The following is a 26192-nucleotide window of genomic DNA, read 5'->3' as shown; positions in this document are numbered from 1 at the left end:
CTGCTACAAACATGGTTGAGCAAATGTCCTTATTGTGTACTTGAGCCTCTTTTGGATATATGCCTAGGAGTGGTATGGCTGGATCTTGAGGAAGCGCTATTCCAAGTTGTCTGAGAAAACGCCAGATTGATTTCCAGAGTGGTTGTACAAGTTTACATTCCCCCCAGCAGTGGAGGAGGGTTCCCCTTTCTCCACAACCTCTCCAGCATGTGTTGTCACTCGAGTTTTTGATCTTGGCCATTCTGATGGGTGTAAGGTGAAATCTCAGGGTCGTTTTGATTTGCATTTCCCTGATGGCTAATGATGTTGAGCATTTCTTTAAGTGTTCTCTGCCATTCAATATTCCTCTACAGAGAATTCTCTGTTTAGCTCTGTTCCCCATTTTTTTTTTCTTCTGACCCTATCCTATCAGGTCTCATTACGACCGTCTTTCATAGTCCTCCAGAGTCTTAATGAGAAACTCTCTGCTTTGGGTTGGCCTATGGGCCTATGGGCATATCTGATGTGAAAAATCTGGTCTACTCTGGAGGGTATCATTCCTTAGACACAAGCTCCTGATAAGTAAGGGGAAAAAAACAAGATGTAAGCAAAGAAGCTAGTAAAGATACATATGTTTCCTTTTCTCTCTTCTTAACTATAATGATGTTTAAGTGTCTTTGTGAGATATTTTATCACAGTAATGTAATGAAGCTAGAATATATTACTGATTTAGAATGTTTTCCCCTTTTTTTAAATTTTTTATTTAACTTTTATTAATTACACTTTATTCATTTTGTATCCCCTCATAAGCCCCTCCCTCCTCTCCTCCTGGTCCCACCCTCCCTCCCCTTTCTGCATGCATGCCCCTCCCCAAGTCCCACTGATAGGGGAGGTCCTCCTCTCCTTCTTTCTGATCTTAGTCTATCAGTTCTCATCAGAAGTGGCTGCATTGTCATCTTCAGTGGCCTGGTAAGGCTGTTCCCCACTCAGGGGGAGGTGATCAAAGAGCAGGCCAATCAGATTATGTCAGAGGCTGTCCCTCTTCACATTACTATGTAACCCACTTGGACACTGAACTGCCATGGGCTACATCTGTGCAGGGGTTCTAGGTTATCTCCATGAATAGTCCTTGGTTGGAGTATGAGTCTCTGGGAAGTTCCCTGTGTTCAAATTTGCTAGTTCTGTTGCTCTCCTTGTGGGGTTCCTGTCCTCTCCAGCTCTTACTATTTCCCACATCTTACATAAGATTCCACTCACTCTGCCCAACAGTTGGCCATAAGTCTCAGCGTCTGCTTTGATGGTCTGCAGGGCAGAGCCTTTCAGAGGCCCCCTGTGGCAGGTTCCTAGGTTGTTTTCTGTTTTCTTCTTCTGGCTTTCAGAGGCCCTCTGTAGCAGGTTCCTAGGTTGTTTCCTGTTTTCTTCTTCTTCTGATGCCCATCCTCTTTGCCTTTCAGCATGGGGATTGAGCGTTTTAGTTAGGGTCCTCTCTCTTGCTTAGTTTCTTTAGATGTACAGATTTTAGTGGGTTTATCCTATGTTATATGTCTATATGAGTGAGTATATACCGTGTGTGTCTTTTTGCTTCTGGGACAACTCACTCAGGATGATCCTTTCCATGTCCCACCATTTACCTGCAAATTTCATGATCTCTTATTTTTCATTGCTGAGTAATATTTCATGATCTCTTATTTTTCATTGCTGAGTAATAGTCCACTGTATAGATGTACCACAATTCCTGCATTCATTCTTCAGTTGAGGGGCATCTGGGCTGTTTCAAGCTTCTGGCTATTACAAATAAAGCTGCTACAAACATGGTTGAGCAAATGTCCTTATTGTGTACTTGAGCCTCTTTTGGATATATGCCTAGGAGTGGTATGGCTGGATCTTGAGGAAGCGGCTATACCTAGTTGTCTGAGAAAGCCCATATTGATTTCCAGAATGGTTGTACAAGTTTACATTCCCACCAGCAGTGGAGAAGGGTTCCCCTTTCTCCACAACCTCTCCAGCATGTGTTGTCACTTGAGTTTTTTATTTTGGCCATTCTGATGGGTGTAAGGTGAAATTTCAGGGTTGTTTTGATTTGCATTTCTCTAATGGCTAATGAGGTTGAGCATTTCTTTGAGTGTTTCTCTGCCATTCTATATTCCTCTACAGAGAGTTCTCTTGTTTAGCTCTGTTCCCTATTTTTTAATTGGATTACTTGGTTTGCTGCTTTTCAGTTTCTTTAGTTCTTTATGTATACTGGGTATTAGCCCTCTGTCAGAAAAACCATTTCTTAAAGTTGTTCTGGTCAGAGTATTTTACCATAGCAACATAAAAGAAAAGTAAAACATGAGATTTCAATTCTGTTTAATTCTTGCTTTTTAAGATCTAGAGTTAAAACTGTCCTTCATATGTAGTGATTTATATATAATTCACTTCTACTTTATGACCTTATTTATTCTTGAAAGATGGTTCAAAACAAGCTATTGTAGTACTTAAGGGACTGATTTCAGTGTTCTTTCAGCTTCTGCATTTTCCTAAGCAGTTTACTTTCTGAAGAAATTAAACCATCCTTTGTTTAGGGTTTTTTTTTTTTTTTCTCTCCTTAGTATTCCAGTGTGTCTATTTTTAGGCATTTTATAATTGACTCTTAATTTACACCAGAAGCATATGAATGTGCTCACCTTTTCATGCAGCAATGATAGGGTTTATTCCGTTCTAAAATTTACCTAATACTTCTTATTAATAAATTACATTGCCATAATGATAATTACGTTGGCTTAGCATCTATATCATTTATGATGACTGAATAATCACAAATAAGATTTTAGGACACATATTTCAGGAATCTCAATCTTAGAAAACTAAAAAGTAAAAGATTTCAGTCTTAATGTAATTTGGTTAAGTGTCATTTGTGAGCCTGTTGGAGAGCACTAGTGTTCAAAGTTGATAGTCCTATTTCTTTCTGAGCAATGAGAAAATTCCCCTTACTAATTTAAGAATAATTACAGTGTTGTAACCCTATAAGCGTATCTCAAATACAATTACTTCCTTGCTACTACAGAAATAGAATTTTCATTAAGTCAGCCATATTCAGTGGAAGTGGGGCAGGGCCCTGACATGGATGACAAGGGTAAATATGATCAAAGTATATTATGTACATACATGAAAATATAATGAAACCTATTGTAATATATAATCAATACAGGCTAATAAAAACCTTTCCTAAAAAGTCATACTGAAAAATATGACCAAAAGCACTGCATCTTTTCTGATAAATTCTAAACCATAGTGCCATGTAAGAATATTCACTTTAAAACACCTAGCTTTCAGTTTCTGAAGCTAGATATCGATTATCCAAGGTCTTCTGATTATCTTTTTTAAAATAAGATCTCTTCATTTGTCACATAGCAGATCATATAAGTTCAATATAGAGTCAAACTAAGTTATCACACAGAAGCAACTAGGTGACTTGAGAATCCACTCTGTAATTCAGTGTTACAAAATATGGGTTAATATTTGCTCTGAAGCAACAAGCCTTCCTTGCTATCTAATGTGGAAAACAAAGTTATTTTGTTTATGTCGGGTAATCAAATGTGTGTTAAGTTTATTTTCCTAACAACATATCCTAAGCATGGATTAATTGGAAGAATTAAAATTAGACATTCTAGGTAGCTAGTATATTTTTTATTTCACACTTCACCTATTTTTAATGATATTGATTAGCTGATATGTGATCATCTTCCCATTTTTCTTTTTCTCAGGACATTGTCAATACAATCATCAAGCACTGTTCACCTCAGTTTTTTTCACTTGGTTTGCCTGGTGCCACAATGCTCATTATGGATTTTATTGTAGCAGCTGGGAGAGTGGCTTCTTCAGCTTTTCTTAATGTAAGTCTTTATTTCTAGTTCTTATGAATTAATAAACTATTTATCAAGACTCAGCTTACAGAGCAACAAAGAGAAAAGGAGAGAGCCATTGCTGATAAAATATAACAAATTCATGTCCTGCAAAGTTTACTATATAATTGGAACTGGCTGCTTCTCCCACAGTAAAAAGAAAGACATTCTGATAGTTTTAAGAAATCAATGAAATCAGTTGATGAGTTGGCTCAAGACCTATATTTTATATCTGATGGGCAAAAAAAAAAAAAAAAAAAAAGATTTAAAATTGAGAAATCTAAGGAAACAGGCAAGGAAGTGAAGAAAGGGTTGTGAGTTATTGCAAAAGATAAACAGTAGAGAATAATCGTTTCTTACTGTGTGTGTGTATGCATGAAGTCATTATGTTATTCACCTAGAATTTTTATTTGACAAATATTTTAATGGGATAAAGAACCAACATTTATGGGATAACCCAGAAATATATAAATATGTCCCCAGAGTAAACCTTACATGTTTGGGGGGGGGGAAGGAGCTAATGCCACAGACACCAGGGAAGGTGGAATTTTTTATGTAAGTAGCATAGGTGAGTTAGCTACGAAAGCTGTGGAAATAGTGCTAAAATGGGTTAGAGTTTGTCTAAGGAACACTGAGTAATCATGTAAGGAAACAAGTTGGTAACATGATCAAATATTGGATAGAGTTGATCACCTGGAGAAAATATACAAATGAAAAAGAAAAGACTATTTCTAGCCAGTTTTGTTTCTATTGTCCCTGGAGAACAGTCATTGTGTCTTGCATCTTGGCATCTTCGGACTTTAGCACAGGGCAGCACGCAGTAGATACTTACTGACTGACATGTGAAGTACTTCTCCGATACCTGCTATGTGTTCAACATTGTGCTTAGCCCTTCTGTGGGTTTATAAACTTCTTCCTTGTGCGTTTATTGATTTGTTTCTACTATTTGTATAACAAAATGTCCTCACCTGGGGCAAAGTGACTTTTAAACAAAAGAGATTTACTTAGCTTACAGTTTTGGGGGTAGAAAGTCCAAACTAAATAGCTCTGGCTCTGATAATGGTCCTTTGGCTATATCACACTCCTTTTTTTTTTTTTTTTTTGTAAAGAATAGTTATGTTTATTTATTTGGAGAGGTGCACATGTTATAGTGTTATTGTCGAGGTCATCCATGTTTATGCTTGGGGAACAGATATTAACAGCTTTCAGGCATTGGTTCTCGCTTTCTACTATGTATCTCCCAGGTGTCAAACTCAGGTTGTCAGGCTTGGCACTAAAGGCCTTTACCTGTTGAGCTATCTCGGAAGTCCGCGCATCATCGTCTTGCTAGTTGGTGTCCTGGTGAGAATGCATGTAAGATGGGGTGCACCCAGTATTCTAACTTCCTCCCCAAAGATCCCGCTGTGTTTCTGCATTGTTACATAGATACCAGCCTTCTGTTAGGTTAACCTTCCAGGGTAAGGGATGGAGAAGGAAAACCACATACAAAATATAGCATTACTTTTGAGTACAACATGAAGGGATACAGAACAAATTGGAAAGTTTTGTGTTTAAAGGACCTGTAGTCTGCTATTGGACAGTTGCAGTATTAATGAATAAAGAACTTAGATGCAGGCTTCAAGAGTAGGATCACAGAATGAAGTCTGGAGTCAATCTACCTGGATTCCAGTCTGAGCTTTGCCATTCATTAGTTATATGACCTGTGGGCAGGTTACTTAGTTTTTCTATGTATTGGTGTTTTCACCTGAGGGTTAGTCACCTGGACTTTTGTTAAGTAGCTGGTAATATAACTCAGTGGGAAAGCACTTAGCTAGCTTGCACAAAACCCTGGATTGGTTTGATCAGAACAAAGTAAAAACATTTGAGTCGGAAATGCTTGTAATACGAGTTCTTCAGCACTCTGGAGGTAGAGTTCAGAATCAGTTTCTGCTACATACTGAGTTCAAAGCCACCTTGTGCTAATGGGTATCTGTCTCACAAACAATCAACAACAAACCGCATTAACCCTAGGGCCAGAATAAATGGATCATCAGGTAGAAGCACTTGCCATGCCTGAAAATCTGAATTCAGTCACTGGAACTCTGGGTAGAAGGAGAGAACCAACCTAGTGTATTCACAGCAGGTGCATACATATTCACACTTAATACACACACATAATAAATAAAAATTGGAAACCTAAATAAGTGTATGTTTGTTGGATAGCTGAAGGTACCTCATTAGTAGCTTAGTGACACACTAAAAAACTCTAGAAGAACAAGAAATACCCAAAAAGAGTAGAAGAGAAGAAATATTCAAAGTCAGGACTGAAAGCAAGGAAATAGAAACAAATAAACAAATAAGAAAAAGAATCAGTGAAATGAGCTGATTCTTTAAGAAAATCAACAAGATTGATAGACCTTTAGCCAGTGAACCAAAAGACAGAGATTTAGATTAATAAAATCAGAGATTAAAAGGGGATGTTAACAAAAGATTTTGCAGAATTTTTCTTTGCTATGGAGTTGATAGTTTCACGGGAAAATGTCTATAAATCGATCTCTCAAAGGTTAGTAATATTATATAGTAGAGATGAAGGAAAGTATTCAAGTTACAATAAATAGACTTAATTGAAGTATGCTCAAAGAATGACAAAATAATTCATTTTCTTTGGAGTTTAATATGCATGAGTCAACAGAAGAACAAAAGTGTTCCTTGTCACCTGCAGAGTGGTCCACGTAAGATCTCCTATGATCTTGTTGCTCATTAGCAGCGCAGACTCTAATCTACCAGAGTGAACACAGGACTAGCCACAGGATTATCATCATGGATTGCTGCAGCCATGAATCATCTGAAGGAATGGGTGGGCATGGGAGCGTTAGCAGGCCTTCTGGTGTTGGTCTCCTTGGTTTGCCTGTGGTATATATGCAAGATTAGAGTCTCACAACAGTGTGATGCAGCCATGATCATTCAGGCCTTTACACCATTGAAGCAGGACAGTCTCCCCAAGCATGGTTGGCTACCATAAAAAGCTAAAATGTTACGCTCAGGATGCAAGGCTAAGCACTGCACTCAGGGTCAGCCGCTTTGGACCCAGAGAAGAGCATGTCTGATTGCATGCGGGTTGATGCCCCAGGTCCTGCCTCTGAGAAAAAGGTATTGGACGGGTCTGATGCTCTTTGGGTGGATGACACCTAAATGAACATCGGTACAAAGTCCCAATTTATTTCTAATATCAGAGATCAGACCTCTACTCTTGCCTGATGCGTCTAAAACAAAAAGGGGGAACTGTAGAGAGCTGCGTAATGCCGCACCTTAAAAGATGGAACTGGTTTCCGCCTTCCACCTTCCTGATGGTGAGTGCTCTCTGTCACAAACAACTCCATATTTGGCTAAGGCTGAGGATCTGGCTTGCTTCCATGTATGTGGACCTATCTGCATTGCCCACGAGGCACGCTGGGGTTGGCTACCCAGAGGCTATTTTAAGCTGTGGACTGGCCTTCCCCAGGGTCAGAAGATTGTTCAAGGTTCCTGAATAAACTGCATTGAGAAGAACAAAAAAAAAAAAAAAAAAGATCAGAAAGGAGAGGAGGACCTCCCCTATCAGTGGACTTGGGGAGAGGCATACATGCAGAAAGGGGGTACTGAGTCAGAGCCTAAACTGTGATTAGATAATAGATGATGAATGAAGTCATTGAGGAACAATTGAGAAGCAGGCCTGGAGAGTTGACTCAGAGTTAAGAGCACTGCCTGCTCTTCCAGAGGACCTAAGTTCAAGCCCTAGCAATGAGTTCTGGGGACCTCTTCTGGTATGCAGGTATATATGCAGATTAAAAATAAAAAACAAAAATCAAGAAGCACTGAAGGTTTTAAATGCTGTGGACCAGTTTGTGGTTGTATGGCTTAAAGAAATTCTTGTAAATATGGAAAGAGGTAACTAAACTTGTGCCTTGAGATTATTAAATAAACATATTGCTCTTGGAGTAAATTACATGGAAGACAAACCACAGATGATACAGGAAACAGATAATCAGCCTCTTAGCGAGTGGCAAAACTGATAGAACTGAAAGGAGACTAAGTCAAATCACTGTCACTTCAATTCTTACTAATTTACTTTGAAAACTGTTGCTCATCAGTGGACCAGTTATTCCAGATGACAAAGTTGTTGTTGTTTTGTTTTTTTTTTTTATTTATTTATTTCTTCAACTTTTCTCAAAGTTTTGCAGAATTAAATCATGATGCTTTCGATATGACTAACTTTTCTTCCCTGCAACTAGATACTGGTTATGTAACAACACTGTTTGGATAATGAAAAAAAAAGTAGTCTCTTTTTATGCTGTCTAATTCATATAATGCCTACTACTGAGGAAGGTGACATAGAAACCAAATCATTGTAGAAAGCCAGTTAGATACTCATATGTGCCCTGTAAGGTTAAAGGTTATCTTCTGCTAGATAGTGTTAAAAAGCACCAACTTCAAGTCTTGCTCTTCCAATTCCCATTTTAGGTCTCATCCACATCATCTTTCATTGTTAATGTTTCCTTCTTTCCTTAAGCAGATTACAATATGACTGATAGAATGTTGTCTTTCTTAACTAGTAGATAACTATTACATACACTTTTAGGCCTGTTCCTGTTATAGCCTATATATTCAGACCTTACCCAACATAATAGAAAAACTCAACTAACCTCCTCAACTGAGTGTTGATCTTTTTTTAAGTCAGCTTTATTTGGATAGGATAATTTTAAATTAGGAGGGTAGGTATGAATTTACCCTGCCCATTTATATCTGTCAGTTTAGGTTGTCTTTTAATCTGGACAGGAAGTATTTTATGTCTTGTTTTGTTTTGGACAATGTCTTGCTGGTAGTCCTGGCAGTCCTGCAATTTGGGATTGCCCTGCCTCAGCCTCCCTAGGGTGGGGCTTTTACATATGTTCAACAGGTCCGGTGAAAATGATCTGTTCTGTTCTGTTAAAAGTCATGCAAGCTTAAATTTTAGTAAGCTGCAAGTCTTTTTAGGGGTTAAGTCTTGATTTATGTGAATGGAAGTACTGTATTGCTACTGGCTTTTCACATTTTCTTTAAGCCAGTTTGCAAGTATTAAACAAGTAAAATAATTCATTAGCAATTCCTGTCAAATTACCAACACAGTTCTTCATTAATTTTGAAAGAAAAAGTCTCAACTTCATATGGAATAACAAGAAACCCAGAATAGGTAAAACAATCCTCTACAATAAAAGACCTTCTGGTGGTATCTCCATCCCTGATCTCAAGCTATACTGTAGAGCAGCAGTAATAAAAACTGCATGGTACTGGCATAGAAGTAGAATGGTGGATCAGTGGAATCGGATAGAAGACCTAGAAATAAACCCACCCACTTATGGACACCTGATTTTTGACAAAGAAGCCAAAACCATACAATGGAAAAAAGATAGCATCTTCAACAAATGGTACTGGTCTAACTGGATGTCTACATGCAGAAAAATTCAAATAGATCCATACTTCTCACCTTGCACAAAACTAAAGTCCAAGTGGATCAAAGACCTCAATATAAAACCAGAAACAGTAAACCTGTTAGAAGAAAAAGTGGGGAAGAGCCTTGAACTCATTGGCACAGGAACCACTTCCTAAACAGAACACCAGCAGCATAGGCTCTAAGATCAACAATCAATAAGTGAGACCTCAGGAAACTGAAAACCTTCTGTAATGCAAAGGACACTGTCATCAGAACAAAACGACAGCCTACAGACTGGGAAAGGATCTTCACCTATATCTGACAGAGGGCTAATATCCAGAATATATAAAGAACTTAAGAAGTTAAACACCAACAAATCAAATAATCTAATTAAAAAATGGGGTACAGAGATAAACAGAGAAGTCTCAAAAGAGGAATATAGAATGGCAGAGAAACACTTAAAGAAATGTTCAATGTCCTTAGCCATCAGGGAGAGGCAAATCAAAACAACCCTGAGATTTCACCTTACACCCATCAGAATGGCTAAGATCAAAAACTCAAGTGACAACACATGCTGCAGAGGTTGTGGAGAAAGGGGAACCCTCCTCTGTTGCTGGTGGGAATGTAAACTTGTACAACCACTTTGGAAATCAATCTGGAGCTTTCTCAGACAGGAATAGGGCTACCTCAAGATTCAGCTATACCACTCCTAGGCATACATCCAAAATACATTCAAGTATACAACAAGAACATTTGTTCAAATCAACCATGTTCGAAGCAGCTTTATTCGTAATAGCCAGAATCTGGAAACCACCTAGATGTCCCTCAGCTGAGGAATGGATACAGAAATTGTGGTACATTTACACAACGGAATACTACTCAGCAATTACAAACAAAAGAAGTCATGAAATTTGCAGGCAAATGGTGGGAACTAGAAAGGATCATCTAGAGTGAGGTATCCCAGAAGCAGAAAGACACACATGGTATATACTCACTTACAAGTGGATATTAGACATATAATATAGGATAATCATACTAAAATCTGTACCACTAAAGAAGAAGAAGATAGGCAAATGGCATGGACATCGGAAGATTGAGAAAACAGGAAACAGGACAGGAGTCTACCACAGAGGGCCTCTGCAAGACTCTACACAGCTGGATATCAAAGCAGATGCTAAGACTCATAGCCAAACTTTGGTCAGATGGCAGGGAATCTTATGAAAGAAGGGGAGATGAAAGACCTGGAGGGGACAGGAGCACCACCAGGAGAGCAACAGAACCAAGAAATCTGAGCCCTGGGGTCTTTTCTAAGCCTGCTACTCCAACTGAGGACAATTCATGGAGATAACCTAAAACCCCTGCATATATGTAGCCCTTGGCAGCTCAGTTTCTTAAGTAAGGGGAACAGGAGCTGTCTCTAACATGAACTCAGTGGCTGGCTCTTTGATTACCTTTCCCTGAGGGAGGAGCAGCATTACCAGGCCACAGAGGAAGACAATGTAGCTAGTCCTGATGAGACCTGATAAGCTAGGGTCAGATGGAAGGGGAGGAGGACCTCCCTTATCAGTGGACTGGGGAAGGGGCATGGGAGGGGATGAGGGAAGGAGGATGGGTTTGGGAGGGAACGAGAGAGGGGGCTACAGTTGGGATATAAAGTGAATAAAGTGTAAGAAATTTTTTAAATGAAAAAAAATTTTTTTTTTAAATTACTAAAGAACTGTGGGATTTTATTTTTAGAAAGAATAACCATTTACTGTTGAGTCTACTCTCTGCTTCTCAGCTTGCAATCTTTTTTTTTTAACATCACATTCCTGTTCTTGTTTCTTTTTTTTTTTTAATTTTTCATCAATTACACTTTATTCATTCTGCATCCCCCCATAAGCCCCTCCCTCCTCCCCTCCCAGTCCCACCCTCCCTCCTCCCTCTGCTTGCATGCCACTCCCCAAGTCCACTGATAGGGGAGGTTCTCCTCTCCTTTCTGATCTTAGTCTGTCAGTTCACATCAAAAGTGGCTGCATTGTCCTCTACTATGGCCTGGTAAGGCTGCTCCCCCCCAGAGGGAGGTGATCAAAGAGCAGGCCAATCAGATTATGTCAGAGGCAGTCCCTCTTCCCATTACTATGTAACCCAATTGGACTCTGAACTGCCCTGGGCTACATCTGTGCAGGGGTTCTAGGTTATCTCCATGAATAGTCCTTGGTTGGAGTATGAGTCTCTGGGAAGTTCCCTGTGTTCAAATTTTCTTGTTCTGTTGCTCTCCTTGTGGAGACCCTGTCCTCTCCAGCTCTTACTATTTCCCAGTTCTTACCTAAAATTCCGTTCACCTGCCCAACAGTTGGCCATCAGGCTCAGCATCTGCTTTGATAGTCTGAAGGGCAAAGGCTTTCAGAGGCCCTCTGTGGTAGGTTCCTAGGTTGTTTCCTGTTTTCTTCTTCTTCTGATGTCCATCCTCTTTGCCTTTCCGGATGGGGATTGGACATTTTAGTTAAGGTCCTCTCTCTTGCTTAGTTTCTTTAGATGCACAGGTTTTAGTGGGTTTGTCCTATGTTGTATGTCTATATGAGTGAGGATATACCATGCGTGTCTTTTTGCTTCTGGGACAACTCACTCAGGATGATCCTTTCCAGATCCCTCCATTTACCTGCAAATTTCATGATTTCCTTATTTTTCATTGCTGAGTAATATTCCATTGTGTAGATGTACCACAATTTCTGCATCCATTCTTCAGTTGAGGGGCATCTAGGTTGTTTCCAGCTTCTGGCTATTACAAATAAAGCTGCTACAAACATGGTTGAGAAGAAATTCGAGACAGCTCATTCAAGCACCCTAATGGCTTACTTAAAAACCCTAGAAAAAGAAGAAGCAGACACACCAAGAAGGAGTAGACGGCTGGAAATAATCAAACTCAGGGCTGAAATCAATCAATTGGAAACAAATAAAACAATTCAAAGAATCAATGAAACCAAGAGCTGGTTCTTTGAGAAAATCAACAAGATCGACAAACCCTTAGCCAGGCTAACTAAAAGGCAGAGAGACACCACCCAAATCAACAAAATCAGAAATGAAAAGGGGGATATAACTACAGACACTGAGGAAATCCAAACAATCATTAGGACTTACTTCAAAAGTCTATATGCCACAAAATTTGAAAATCTAAATGAAATGGACAATTTTCTTGATCGATTTGACTTACCAAAGCTGAATCAGGACCAGGTAAATCAACTAAATAGTCCTATATCCCCCAAAGAAATAGAAGTGGTCATCAAAAGTCTCCCATCCAAAAAAAGCCCAGGACCAGATGGCTTCAGCACAGAATTCTACCAGACCTTCAAAGAAGAGCTAACACCAATTCTCTTCAAACTATTCCACAAAATAGAAACAGAAGGAATATTACCAAATTCATTCTATGAAGCCACAGTCACCTTGGTACCTAAACCTCACAAAGACTCAACAAAGAAAGAGAATTTCCGGCCAATCTCCCTTATGAACATTGATGAAAAAAAATTTTTAAATAATGTATTGGTTCCTATTTAATACACATGCAAGAGGGTAGAAGAAGAAATGTACAGTGTTGAGACTTAAATGACTTAATAAAATGAAAGACGACATGAAGAGGCTTTCTTCTTTAGGATATATGTTGACATAAATTATGTTAGTAAATACTAAGGACAATAGTTTTTTTCCATATACATAAAAAGCTTAAAAAAACCATCTAGCCTGGTACCTGATTTTTGAAAATAGAATCAATATTTTCCTGTGTTTGTTTGTTTATTTGTTTGTTTGGGTGTAGTTAACCTTCCTGGATTGGGATTTTCCTTCTAGTATTTTCTGTAGGGCTAGATTTGTGGATAGATAGTGTTAGTGTTTAAATTTGGTTTTGTCTTGGAATACCTTATTTCCTCCATGTACGGTAATTGAGAGTTTTGCCGGTTATAGTTGTTTAGGTTAGAATCTGTAGTCTCTTAAGGGCTGCAAGACATCTGCCCAGGCCCTTCTGGCTTTCAGAGACTCTGTTGAGAAGTCTAGTGTAATTCTGATAGGTCTGCCTTTTGTAAGTTATTTGGTCTTTTTCACTTGCAGCTTTTAATATTCTTTTTTTGTTCTGTAGATTTAGCGTTTTGATTTATGTGGCAGGGGGATTTTCTTTTCTGATCCAATCTATTTGGTGTTTGTAATCTTCTTGTCTGTTTATAGACATCTCTCAATAAATAAGTAAACAAAATATTTTTTTTCTTCAGCTAGATTAAATGTATTCTGTTACAAGCTTATATTTTTATTTAAAATTCATTTCCTATAGATAATTTCTGTTTGTTGCTTTTTAAGAAAGTTTTGCTATTTGTCCATTGTATTTACTGAGAATAATCATACTTTCTTTAGAAATTCTAGAGGGAAACCTAAATCTTTTTTCATGTTCTCACTGCCCTGTATAATTATATAACAAAATATTTTAATGGTAGTTTAAGAGCACAGTTAAAAAGCATTTTAAAGATTGTTGAATCTGATCTCTAGGCACCAAGAGTGGAAGCACAAGTCCTGCTGGGATCTTTAGTTTGCTTTCCCAACTTATACTGTGAACTGCCTGCGCTCCATCCCAACATCCCTGGTGTTGCTGTGTCTCAGTTTACAGATGTCAAGGTAAGCCACCAGGTGCTAGTATTTAGCAGGTCAGTTTATGATCATAAAGTATATATGATATGATCGTTCTTCTCCCCTTTTTTTTGAAATCTAGTTATTAAAGAATGTTAATGTTCCAGGCATAAAACTAGAATGTCTGCTAGGAGCAAAGCCTCTTCAGTTTTAAAGGCTTTAAAACTTTGTCTCATTATCGAGCCTGCTCAAGTGTCTGTCCTTTAGGAGTCATTCACTCACTCACTGAACATGAACTGAAATAGTGTGTGACCCAAGACCTGTGCTGCTAATACAAGGCTTCTAAGCTTGAGGGGCCAAACGAAAGCTGAGTGCTTTGACTTCCATCTTCTCTCTCTTGATCAATTACATCAGAGTGTTAGAACTGTACTGCATTATGGAACTTTGTTTGAAACATTCTAAAAGGGCTTTCACAATCATCAGAAGCAAGCCTGACAGTTAACACTTGTGGTGTATGTATTTTCAAAGTTTTCCGGTTAGAAACAAGTTGTTTTGAGCCTCTGTCGCGGTCAACCTCTGTTTAAAGAGGAGCTAGGACATGATTTGCCCTCACACTTGGTGTGTAGCCCAGACTGGCCTGGACCTTGTGATTCTTCCATGTCTGCCTTACAAGCGTATGATGTGAGCCTGCGTGGACTGTTGTCTTTTTGTCATACTGATTTCTTTTCTTTAGATAAATAAGTATAAATGGAATAGCTTTGGATTACGTGGCTATTTTAACAATATTAATACTTTAACAAATGAACCAAACTTTCATTCTAGGAATAAATCCTGTTTAATCATGCAATCTTTTTTAATGTACTGTTCAGTTTGGCATGGGATCCTAATAAATTTTTTGAGTATAAACATCTATGTTTATCAGATATTGGCCTATAATTAAAAAAAAAAAGTAGTATTCTTATGGATTTGGGTATATAGATAGGATTTGGATATCCTGATAGCACTGGTCTTAGAAAATGAGTGTGGAGATGTTCCTACATCTTAAGTTTTTTAAAAGAGTTTGATACAAATTGATCTTAATTTTAGAAATGTTTGGTAAAATTTACCAGCCAAGCCATTGTCCCGCCTTTCAAATAATACATCTAAAAGAACAAAAAATAATTACGAGGATTCATGCCTTTTTAGGTATCAGTTCTGTTGTATAGCCTTTATTACTCTCGTAATTATGAAAAAAAGTTTTAAACACATTTTAATTATAAATAAAATTTTATTTTTAACTAAAATTTTATTTATAATTAAAGTTATTCTACTTTGTAGAATAATGCTGGGATTTTATTAAAGAACCGTTTACTGGCCCACTCCATTTCAAATGCCCAGACCATTATCTGGCCCAGAATAATAACTAATAAATGTTTGTTGGATTGGTACATGAAATCTTCGTCTGTTTCTTTTTATTTTAGGAACTTATAATTAAAACTGTGTTAAGCTCAGCAAGAGATGAGCCTTCTGGTCCTGCACGGTAGGTCAGATATTCTTTAACACTTAACGTAACTACTGTTCTTGGTATTTGGTATAAATTGATTACTACACTTCAGATTTTTCTAGACTTCTAAACGCCTTCATTCTCCATAACTAAAATAATTTATTTTAATCTTATTTAAGTATATTTTACTTTATCATCTTATTTGTTATTTCTTATGCAGTACTTTGAATTACAGCAGTAAGGATCAATGTTTATTAAAATACTTATTATTGTGGAAATCTGTGTATCTAAGAAAATAATATATTTTAATAGGCATCTAGTTTTGGTCATGATTTTTAATAAACTATCAGTAGGTTTTTACTTTTTCATGTGTGTATGTATGAATGTATGTGTACACATGTCTATGCACATGCTTATACTTGCATGTGCACAGGCTAAGGAAAGGCATCAGGTGCCTCTTTTTCTCCAGTTTATTTCATTATAATGTGGGGTCTTTTACTGAATCTTGAAGGTTTGAGTTTTGGCTTGGCTGATGGCAAGCATGATCCTGCTCCCTTCCTCTACTGGCGTTACTGGTTTATGTAGACATGCCAAGGATTTTAAATAAATGCTGGGGTCCAAACTCATGCTTGTGTAGTAAGCATGCTATCCACTGAGCCATTTTCCAAGCCCAGAAGAAATAATCTTAATTATTTTAATAATCTAATACCATAGTCTATTTTATATCCTCCCCTTTCTCTTGGTGTGTACACAAAAAGTCAGAAACATCCTGTTCTTAGCCTCTAATTTATTTAATATTTTAATTTTTTAAATTCATTTAATTTTTATTTTATTTTATTTCTTTGAGACAGAATCTTGGGTAAATATGGACTGGCCTCACCCTTCCCAGTGTTGGATTACAGGCAGGAACTACCACACCTAACCTATCCTCACTGTTTCCACAAAAAGTATTCAGTAATTATTACTCCCACTGTTTGATTTTGGTTGAGTCCATGGAGAATTTTGCTGCATTTAGGACTTCCTCTATTTCTACTGCTGAAGCCTCAAACTTGATGATTTAGATCTAGCAACACTATTAGAGTTGATGCGAGGAGAGAAAAAAATAGGGCAGTAGTCCTTACTCTGGAGACCTTTTGGTTGTCTCAGTAATGAACAGAACATTAACAGACTATACCAAAAGAGGAGACTTCGCACTCTAATGTGTTCTGGAAGAAAAATATTTTTTCATGAAATTATTCTAAAATGCAGTATTCTCTACATTTAAGAATATCAGTATTAGTACATGCACATGTTCCAGAATAACAGGCAAGAGACTGTTTTGATACTTGGAGAAAAACCACTGGACAGTTTATCAGAAGCCTAAATTTGAGCACACTGATTTCTTCCTGCTTCTGATTACAGTTATAGCCAGGACTGTACCTGTCTGTCCTAGAAACCCTTTCTGGAAAAACAAACAAACAAAAATATTAGACTCTTTCCTGTTGAAAGCAGATTGCACATTTGTTGGGGAGACACCACATTGTCAGTTTAGTCCATTTGTCAGAAAGATGCTGCATATTGTTCCAGGGTTCTGCTGTTCTAGTCGCTATATCACCATTGGTTACAAGTTACATTAGATAAGTGATTGAAAATTTTAGGGGATATTCATTCTTTCTATTTTTTTTCCTTTAATCATCAGCTAACTTATGGAGTAACAAAGTCTTTGAGTCGCTTAAACGGGGAATGTACTGATTGATGGTTTTGTTTTATGTAAAGGCTCATCCCCTGTGTCATTGTAAGCTATCTTTTCCCCCCCAGATGTGTAGCACTTTGCAGTTTAGGTATTTGGATTTGTGAAGAATTAGTCCATGAATCTCATCATCCTCAAATTAAAGAAGCTCTGAATGTAATTTGTGTTTCTTTAAAGGTAAAGAAAACTATTTATTGAAATATATTGACGTCATTTAGAATATATACTTGTTTTCCCAGACACTTAATAATCTTGTGCCCTCAATCATTTTCATTATTATTACATCAACTCCTTGATTCTGACTCACCTTAAGAATTGGTCCCACACTTGAACTTTAGATATTTTTGTGGTGAACTTTTTTGTCTGAACTTTCCTATATTTGACTCCTTTCTTAGAAAACATGTGAATGATGTCTTTAAAAGAAAGCAGCCATTTAAAACCGCATGTAGGAGGGAGGTGATTGTGTGTGTGAGGGATGGAATATGTTTGTGTTTATGTGTGTTGAGCTCAGCTTTTCATGGGGTGCTGAGGACTTGAACTCGGATTCTCATGCTTCAGTTTTAGGCACAAACTGAGCCACCTGGTATTTTTGTGACTTATTCTTTGATCTTTGTTACTTCCTAAATTATTAAGGGTGTTTGTTTGTTTGTTTTTTGCTTTACTATTAAAGATAAATATCTTCTTTACAGCCAGAATAGATTTTGTGCAAAAATAATAATCTAGGGGCTGTAGCAATGACTCACTGGTTAAGGGCACTTACTACTATTTCTGAGGACCCTGGGCTCAACCTCACAGCACCCACTTGGCAACTCAGAACTCTTGACAGCTTGAGTTCCAAGAGACCCAGTGCCTTCTTCTGGCCTTCTTGGGTACCAGGCACACACGTGGTGTACGTGTAGGCAAAACAACTCTACACGTTACAAAAAAAAAAAAAAAAGTGATAATCTAATCATTTGGAAAGTCTGAATAAAAGTATAAAATTTTGTTCTATCTTGATATTAATTTGGGGGTTTATTTTTGCTAATGTTCTAAGAAAGTGTGACTATTTAGCCCAGGCTAGTTTGTAATTCAGTACAATGTTCACACTGTCACTGACCTCATGATTTTCCTGCTTTAGCATTCTGAGTGCTGGAATTTCAAACACGCCCCACTATGCCCTGCTTATATGAATATTTTTAGTTATGAAAGAATGTTTATTATTAAAACTTTTAATACCTTCTGTTTAAGACTTAACATAATTTACATAGGAAGCATTTTGAGTAACACCAGTTAACTGACAGATATTTCTGTCTGTATGCTATGTTTGAGGAACTTTGCTGAGCAAAGTGAAGAGTAGAATGAAAACTGTACAGAAATGAGCTTTGAGAGACTTATGGTATAATAGCTGGAATTTATGATTAAAGGAAACCTGAAATTCAAGTTGTCAGAGCTCATATTGATGAATATGCATGAACGTTTCCTAACAATGAATTTTGTTGTTGCAGTTTACTAATAAAACAGTTGCCCACGTAGCTTGCAACATGCTTCACATGCTGGTTCACTATGTACCGAGACTTCAGACTTACCAACCTGATTCTCCCCTCAAGATTATTCAGGTAAATAACTTTTCACTTGTTTTTACTATAAGTTGTAAAACATCTCTTAGATATGGATACCTTGAAATATGAGATTATATTAATAAGTACTAATTTTTTCATAGTAAATGCTTGGTTTTTATCTATTTTTTTTATAATATCAAAGTTCCTGATAATTTCTTTGTATTTTTAATATGGTTTTCAAAACACATTTATTTCATATGTATGTTTTCCCTGCATGTATGTATGTACACCACTTGTGTACTTGGGGCCTACAGAAGGCAGAAGAGGGTATCAGTATTGAAATTTCAGAAGGCTGTAAGCTACTTTGTAAATGTTAAGAAAATGTCCTCTAGAAAAGCAGCCAGTGCTCTTAACTACTAAGCCATTTCTGTAGTCTCCCAGTGTCTAATTCTTTTCTTTTTACTTAAGTTTATTTACTTCACATCCCAAGGACAGCCCCCTCCCTCCTCTCTTTTTAGTCCTCATCCCTCCTCCTCCCCTTTCCCTTTTCCCTTTTCCTCCAGAAAGGGGGAGCCCCCTCTCCCCCATATCAAGCCTCCCCAGCACATCAAGTTACATCTAGACTGAGCATATCCTCATCCACTGAGGTCAGGCAAGACAGCCCTGACAGGGGAAAATGATCCAAAAGCAGGCAGTAGAGTCCATGTTAGAAACAGCCCTCCTGTCCACTCGCCAGGTGACACACATGAAGACCAAGCCACCCATTGGCCACATGTGTGCACGGAGCCTAGGTCTAGATCATGCATTCTCCTTAGTTGATGCCCCAGTCTCTGAAGCCCCCTTGGGTCTGAGTTAGTTTTCTCTCTTGGTCTCCTTGTGGGGTTCCTGTTCCTTCTAGGTCCTTCTATCTTCCCCCCATACTTCCACAAGACCCCCAGAGCTCTGCCCCCTGCTTGGCTGCAAGTCCCAGCATCTGTCTCAATCCATTGCTGGCTGGAGCCTCCCAGACTACAGTCAAGTTAAGGTCCTGTCTGCAGGCATAGCAGAGTATCATTAATAGTGTCAGAGGCTAGCTCTCTACTGTGGGATGGGTCTCAGGTTGGGCCGGGCATTGATTGGACATTCCGTCAATCCCTGTTCCCTCTTTATCCCTGCATTTCTTGTAGGTAGGGTAATTTTTGGATCAAAGATTTTTGCGGGTGGCTTGTTGTTCCTCTCCCTATACTAGGAGTCCTGACTGATGAGAAATCATTCCCTTCACTACTTTACCTTATTTAAGAGAGAAGAACTAAAATCTTTTTCTGTATAAATCATATTTATTTATGTAAATTTTAGGTTTGTGTTAAAAATACTACAGCATGCTATTTTAGTATATTAATCAAACACAGCTCTTAGCATATGAATCATCCTACATATTTTGATATATATTCCTAAATATAACCTTCGATCTGTATAATGTTAATCTTTTTTAATAATTTTTATTTCTTTATATTAATCATAGGTTATTTATTTTGTATCTCAGCCTTAGCCCCCTTTTTCATTCCTTCCCCATCCCATCCTCCCTCCCTCATCTCTTCCCTGACCCTTTCCAAGCCCACTGCTAGGGGTGGTCCTCCTCCCCTTCCATCTGACCCTAGCTTATCACATTTCTTCAGGACTGGCTGCAATGTCCTCCTCTGTGGCCTAGCAAGGCTGCTCCTCCCTCTGGGGGAGGAGAAGAGGTCAAAGAGCCAGCCACTGAGTTCATGTCAGAAATAGTCCCTATTCCTCTTACTAGGAAAACCCACTTGGATAGTGAGCTACCATGGGTACATCCAAGCAGAGAGGTTCTAGGTTATATCCATACATGATCCTTGGTTGGAGATACAGTCTCAAAAAAGACCTCTGTGCCCTGATAGATTTGGTCCTTGTGGAGCTCCTGTCCTCTCCAGGTCATACTAACTCCCCCTTCTCTCATAATGATTTCCTGCATTCTGCCAAAGGTTTGGTTATGAGTCTCAGCATCTGCTTTGATACACTGCTAGGTAGAGTCTTTTAGAGGCCCTCTGCAGTAGGCTCCTGTCCTGTTACTTGTTTTCTCCTACTTCCAATGTCCATCCCATTTGTCTTTCTGAGTGAAGATTGATCATCTTACCCCAAGTCCTCTTTCTTGTTTATCTTCTTTAGGTGTACAGATTTTAGTATGCTTATCCTTTCTTATAGGTCTAGTACACACTTATAAGTGATTATATACTGTGTATGTCTTTCTGCTCCTGGGATACCTCACTCAGAATGATCTTTTCTAGATCCCACCATTTGCCTGCAAATTTCATGATTTCCTTGTTTTTAATTACTGAGTAGTATTCCATTGTGTAAATGTACCACAATTTCTGTATCCATAATGTTAATTTTTAATGTTTGTTTTTAGGGGTGACCATTTGGTATTGAATAATTAATATGTTCTTCTCTAAGGAAGACTTTTTTTCCACCCTCAGCATTCCTTAGTAGCTGGTAGTACTTTGTATAGGGTAGAGTTCTCATGGTCTCTCCCTGGTCCATTTTGGTGTGTTTATTGTTATTCTTGGCTCAGGGTAGGTGCGAATTTTTCAAATGCCAGGTTATTTGGGGGTTCCTGAATGCCACCCAACCCTAGGTAGGGGAAAAAGAAGATTGTAAGGGAAAGAGTACTTAGCCCTCTTCTTCCTGCTGGGTAGGGCTGTAGGATTCATTTGCAATATCGATATCCATTGTCAGGAAATCCAGAATCCATCTTTCTTTTTATCATAAATTCCAGCTGTTGTACTGTAAATCTCTCAAAGTTCATTTCTGTACAGTTTCATTCTACTCTTCAACAAACAGCAGATGCAGCAAGCAGTCTTCCTCCCTCTCCTCTATGCCACCGTGCCTTCTTCTGGCCTATCCTATTTATACCCCTTAAATTCAGCTAATTCCAGCTGGCAAAGATCATGTTTCACATGAGACAATTAACAGATGTGGATAAACTAAAATTCTCCACTTGGGATTATAACAAAAAACATGTTTACATATCATAAACCAAAATATCCACAACAGCTCAGGTTAAGTAGTCATGTTGGTGAGACTGTAGGGTGTCACTTCTGATTTTTCTTGTTGAAGAATGAAGATTACACTTGTTGAAAACATACAACATTTGTCTTCCTGGTCTGGCTTACTTTACTCAATATGATTTTTTTTTTTCTAAATCTGTCCATTTTTCTGCAAAGTGTACGGTTTCGGTTTTTTGGGTTTTTTTTGTTTTTTTTTTTTTTTTTTTTTTTTACAGCCGAATAGGAATTCCATAGTGTGTGTATGTACCACATTTCCATTATCCATTTCTTCTGAAAGACATTGGGATTGTTTCCATTTCCTTACCATGTGAATAGAGCAGCAGTGAAGATAGGTGAACAAGTGTCTGTGGAAAAGGATGTCAAGTCATTTGGACACATGCCAAGGAGCGGTACATCTGGGTCATGTGGTGGGTTTATTTTTAGCATTTTGAGAAGTCTCCACACTGATTTCCATAGTGGCTGTACCAGTTTGCAGTCCCACAACACTGAATGAGATGTCCCCATTCTGTCCTCTCCCACCCCATTTTCATTTCTAATTTTGTTAATTTGGATTCTAATTTCTTTCTTTTGGTTAATTGGGCTAATGGCTTGTCAATCTTGTTTATCTGTCCTAGAACCAGTCCTTAGATTTGTTGATACTTTTTACTTATTTCTATTTTTTTTCCTCTGATTTTTATTATTTCTTTCTGTTGATTTGCTTTGAATCTGGTTCTTGTTTTTCACCTCTTTGAGTTGCATTGTTAAGTCATTTATTTGTGTTTTTTATTTTTGTTTTGAGACAGGGTTTTTTTTTAAATATTTTTATTTTAATTTTTATTAGTTACACTTTATTCACTTTGTATCTCCCCATAATCCCCTCCCTCCTCCTCTCCCAATCCCAACTTTCCTCCCCCTTCTCCATGCATGCCCCTCCCCAAGTCCCCGGATAGGGGAGGTCTTCCTCTCCTTCCTTCTGATCCTACTCTATCAGGTCTCATCAGGAGTGGCTGCATTGTCTTCCTCTGTGGCCTTGTAAGGCTGCTCCCCCCTCAGGGGGAGGTGATCAAAGAGCAGGCCGATCAGTTCATGTCAGGCAGTTTCTGTTTCCCTTATTGTGGAACCCACTTGGACACTGAACTGCCATGGGCTATATCTGTGCAGGGGTTCTAGGTTATCTCCATGCATGGTACTTGGTTGGAGTATGAGTCTCAGGAAAGACCCTTGTGCTCAGATTTTTTGGTTCTGTTGCTCTCCTAGTGGAGCTCCTGTCTTCTCCAGATCTTACTATTTCCCACTTCTTACATAAGATTCCCTGCACCCTACCCAGCAGTTGGCCATAAGTCTTAGTATCTGCTTTGATAGTCTGCAGGGCAGAGCCTTTCAGAGGCCCTCTGTGGCAAGCTCCTAACTTGTTTCCTGTTTTCTTCTTCTTCTGACGTCCATCCTCTTTGCCTTTCAGGATGGGGATTGAACATTTTAGCAAGAATCCTCCCTCTTGATTGGTTTTTTTAGGTACAGATTTTAGTAGGTTTGTTCTATATTATATGTCTATATGAGTGAGTATATACCGTGTGTGTCTTTCCACTTCTGGAATAGCTCACTCAGGATGATCTTTTCCAGTTTTTACCATGTACCTGCAAATTTCATGATTTCCTTGTTTTTTGTTTTTGTTTTTGTTTTTTATTGCTGAGTAATATTCCATTGTGTAGATGTACCACAATTTCTATATCCATTCTTCAGTTGAGGGGCATCTGGGTTGTTTATAGGTTCTGGCTATTACAAATAAAGCTGCCACAAACATGGTTGAGCAAATGTCCAGGGAAATGCAAATCAAAACAACCCTAAGATTTCAGTTTACACTCATCAGAATGGCCATGATCAAAAACTCAAGGTGACAACACATGCTGGAGAGGTTGTGGAGAAAGGGGAACCCTTCTCCACTGCTGGTGGGAATGTAAACTGGTACAACCGCTCTGGTAATCAATTTGGCACTTCCTCAAGATCCAGCTATACCACTCCTAGGCATATACCCAAAAGAGGCTCAAGTACACAATAAGGAGACCAGATCTTTACAAATAGTGTAGATCAGGCTGGTCTCAGAGTTACAGAGCTCCAACCCAGCTCTGCTCCCAAGTGCTGAGATTAAAGGTGTACACCATCATACCTGACCCTGTTTCTGAAGCTTTAAATTTTATTCTGATAGATTATTTTATTTACTTTACATCCTGATTGCAGCTTCCCCTCCCTCCTCTCCTCCCAGTTCCTCTGTCTCATCTTGGCATCCCCTACCATCTCCTCAGAATAAGGGAAGGCCTCCCATGGATACCAACCAACCTTTGGCATATCAAGTTGCAGTAAGACTAAGTGCATCTTGTGTTGAGGCTAGACAAGGCATCCCAGTTGGGGGAAGGGATCCAAAGGCAGGAAACAGAGTCAGAGACAGCCCATGTCCTGCTGTTAATGGTCCCACATGAAAACCCAGCTGCACAATGTTACATAAGTGCAGAGGGCCTAGGTCCATCCCATTCATTCTCACTTTTGGCAGTTCAGTTTCTTTGAGCCCCTTTGGGCCTGGGTTAGTTGATTCTGTAGGTTTTTTCGTGGTGTCTTTGACCCCTCTGACTCTTTTAATCTTTCCCCCCCAACCTGTTTCACAGAATTCTCTAAACTCCACTTAATGAATGACTGTGGGTCTCTGTATCAGTTTTCATCAGTTGCTTGGTGAAGCCTCTTTGATAACATTTATGCTAGGTCCCTCTCTGCAGGTAAAGCAGAGTATCATGAATAGTGTCAGGGCTAGGCTCTCTCTCATGACATGGGTTTCAAGCTCCGCCAGTCATGGGTTGGTCATTCCCTCAAATTCTGCTCCATCTTTTCCCCTACACATCTTGTAGGCAGGACAAATTAAGGGTCTAAGGCTTTCTGCTTGGTTAGTGTCTCAACCACTCCATTGAAAGTCTTAAAGGAGATGGTCAGTTCAGGCTTTTCTCACCCACTGTTTAGCTAGGATCACCCTCATAGATTTCTGGGATTTGCCATTGTTCTAAGTTTCTAGCTTATCTCAGAAATTCTGCACCCACACCTAGTCCAGTGCTCTTTCTGAGTACTTTCTCCCTCTGCCTTCCCACCACCTCATCCCTCTTTTTCCATCCCTACTCAGTCCTCTTCCTTCCACCCACATGCTGATGTCTGTCTAATCTATTTCTACTTCTGAGTGAGATTCAAGCATCCTTCCCTGTGCCCTCCTGGTTACTTAGGTTCTTTGGGTCTGTGGATTGTAGTATGGTTATCCTGTATTTTATGGCTATAATACACTTACAAGTGAGTATATACCATGTATGTCTTTCTGGGTCTGGGATAATGAACTCAGGATATTTTCTAGTTCTATCCATTTACCTTCAGATTTCATGATGGCATTGTTTTTAATGGCTGAGTAGTATTCCATGGTTTATTCTTCAGTTGAGGGACTTCTGGGTTGTTTACAGCTTCTAGCTATTACAAATAAAGCTGCTGTGAATATAGTTGAACAGGTGTCCTTGCTGTATGCTGGAGCATCTTTTGGGTATATGGTCAAGAGTGGTATAGTTGGGTATTGAGGAAGAACTACTCTCAGTTTTCTGAGAACCCACCAAGTTCATTTCCAGAGGGGTTGTACAACTTTGCACTCTCACCAGCAATGGAGGAGGGTTCCCCTTTCTCCACAACCTCACCAGCATGTGCTATCCCTTGAGATTTTGATCATAGCCATCCTGAAGGGTTGTAACATGGAATCTTATGTTCATTTTGATTTGCATTTTCCTGTTGACTAAGGATGTTGAACATTTTTTCTCTTTTGTTTTTTGTTTGTTTGTTTTGAGACAGGGTTTCTCTGTGTAGCCTTGCCTGTCCTGGACCCCCTTTGTAGAACAGGCTGGCCTCAAACTCACAGAGCTCCACCTACCTCTGCCTCCCCAAGTGCTGGGGTTACAGATGTTTGCCACCTTACCCAGCTGTTGATAATTTCTTTAAGTGCTTCTATATTTGCATTTCCCTGATGACTAAGGATGTTGAACATTTCTTTAAGTGCTTCTCAGCCATTAGAAATTCCTCTGTCAAGAATCTGTACCCCATTTTTTTGATTGGGCTATTTGGTTTGTTAGTGTTTAATTTATTGAGTTCTTTATATTTTTTGGGTGTCAGCCCTCTTGTCAGGTGTGGAGTTGGTGAAAGTCTTTTCCCAGTCTGTAAACTACCATTTGTTTTATTGACAGTGTCCTTTGCCCCGCAGAAGCTTTTCAGTTTCGTAAGGTCCTATTTATTGTTTATCTTAGTACCTCTGCTGTTAGTGTTCTTTTCAGGAAGTTGTCTCTTGTACCAGTGGGTTCAAAGCTATTCCCCACATTCTCTTCTATCAGATTTAGTGTATCAAGTTTTATGTTGAAGTCTTTGCTCCATTTGGATTTTAGTTTTGTGCAAAATTCTCTTTCTGAATTTTTTTAATGTAGGCATTTAGAGCTATAAATTCTTTTTTGAAGGACTAC

At 38.6% G+C, this 26192-nt stretch overlaps 1 protein-coding gene across 8 annotated transcripts in view; it reads left to right on the top strand.

Annotated features, from left to right (window-relative positions):
* Window positions 1-26192, top strand: part of Ralgapa1 (Ral GTPase activating protein catalytic subunit alpha 1) — a 245380-nt gene that overhangs the window by 115005 nt on the left and 104183 nt on the right. For all 8 annotated transcript variants that reach the window (XM_060387516.1, XM_060387510.1, XM_060387514.1 and 5 more), the window contains 5 exons: window positions 3726-3854; window positions 13801-13926; window positions 15339-15397; window positions 17159-17267; window positions 18575-18685. In XM_060387516.1, the coding sequence (XP_060243499.1) occupies window positions 3726-3854; window positions 13801-13926; window positions 15339-15397; window positions 17159-17267; window positions 18575-18685 (534 nt within the window). The remainder of the gene's footprint in view (window positions 1-3725; window positions 3855-13800; window positions 13927-15338; window positions 15398-17158; window positions 17268-18574; window positions 18686-26192) is intronic.

The sequence above is a fragment of the Meriones unguiculatus genome, chromosome 7, assembly GCF_030254825.1.
Source record: "Meriones unguiculatus strain TT.TT164.6M chromosome 7, Bangor_MerUng_6.1, whole genome shotgun sequence".
NCBI classification, from domain to species: domain Eukaryota; kingdom Metazoa; phylum Chordata; class Mammalia; order Rodentia; family Muridae; genus Meriones; species Meriones unguiculatus.
Note: the sequence above shows the minus strand (reverse complement) of the source record. Positions and strands in the feature narration are given on the sequence as shown.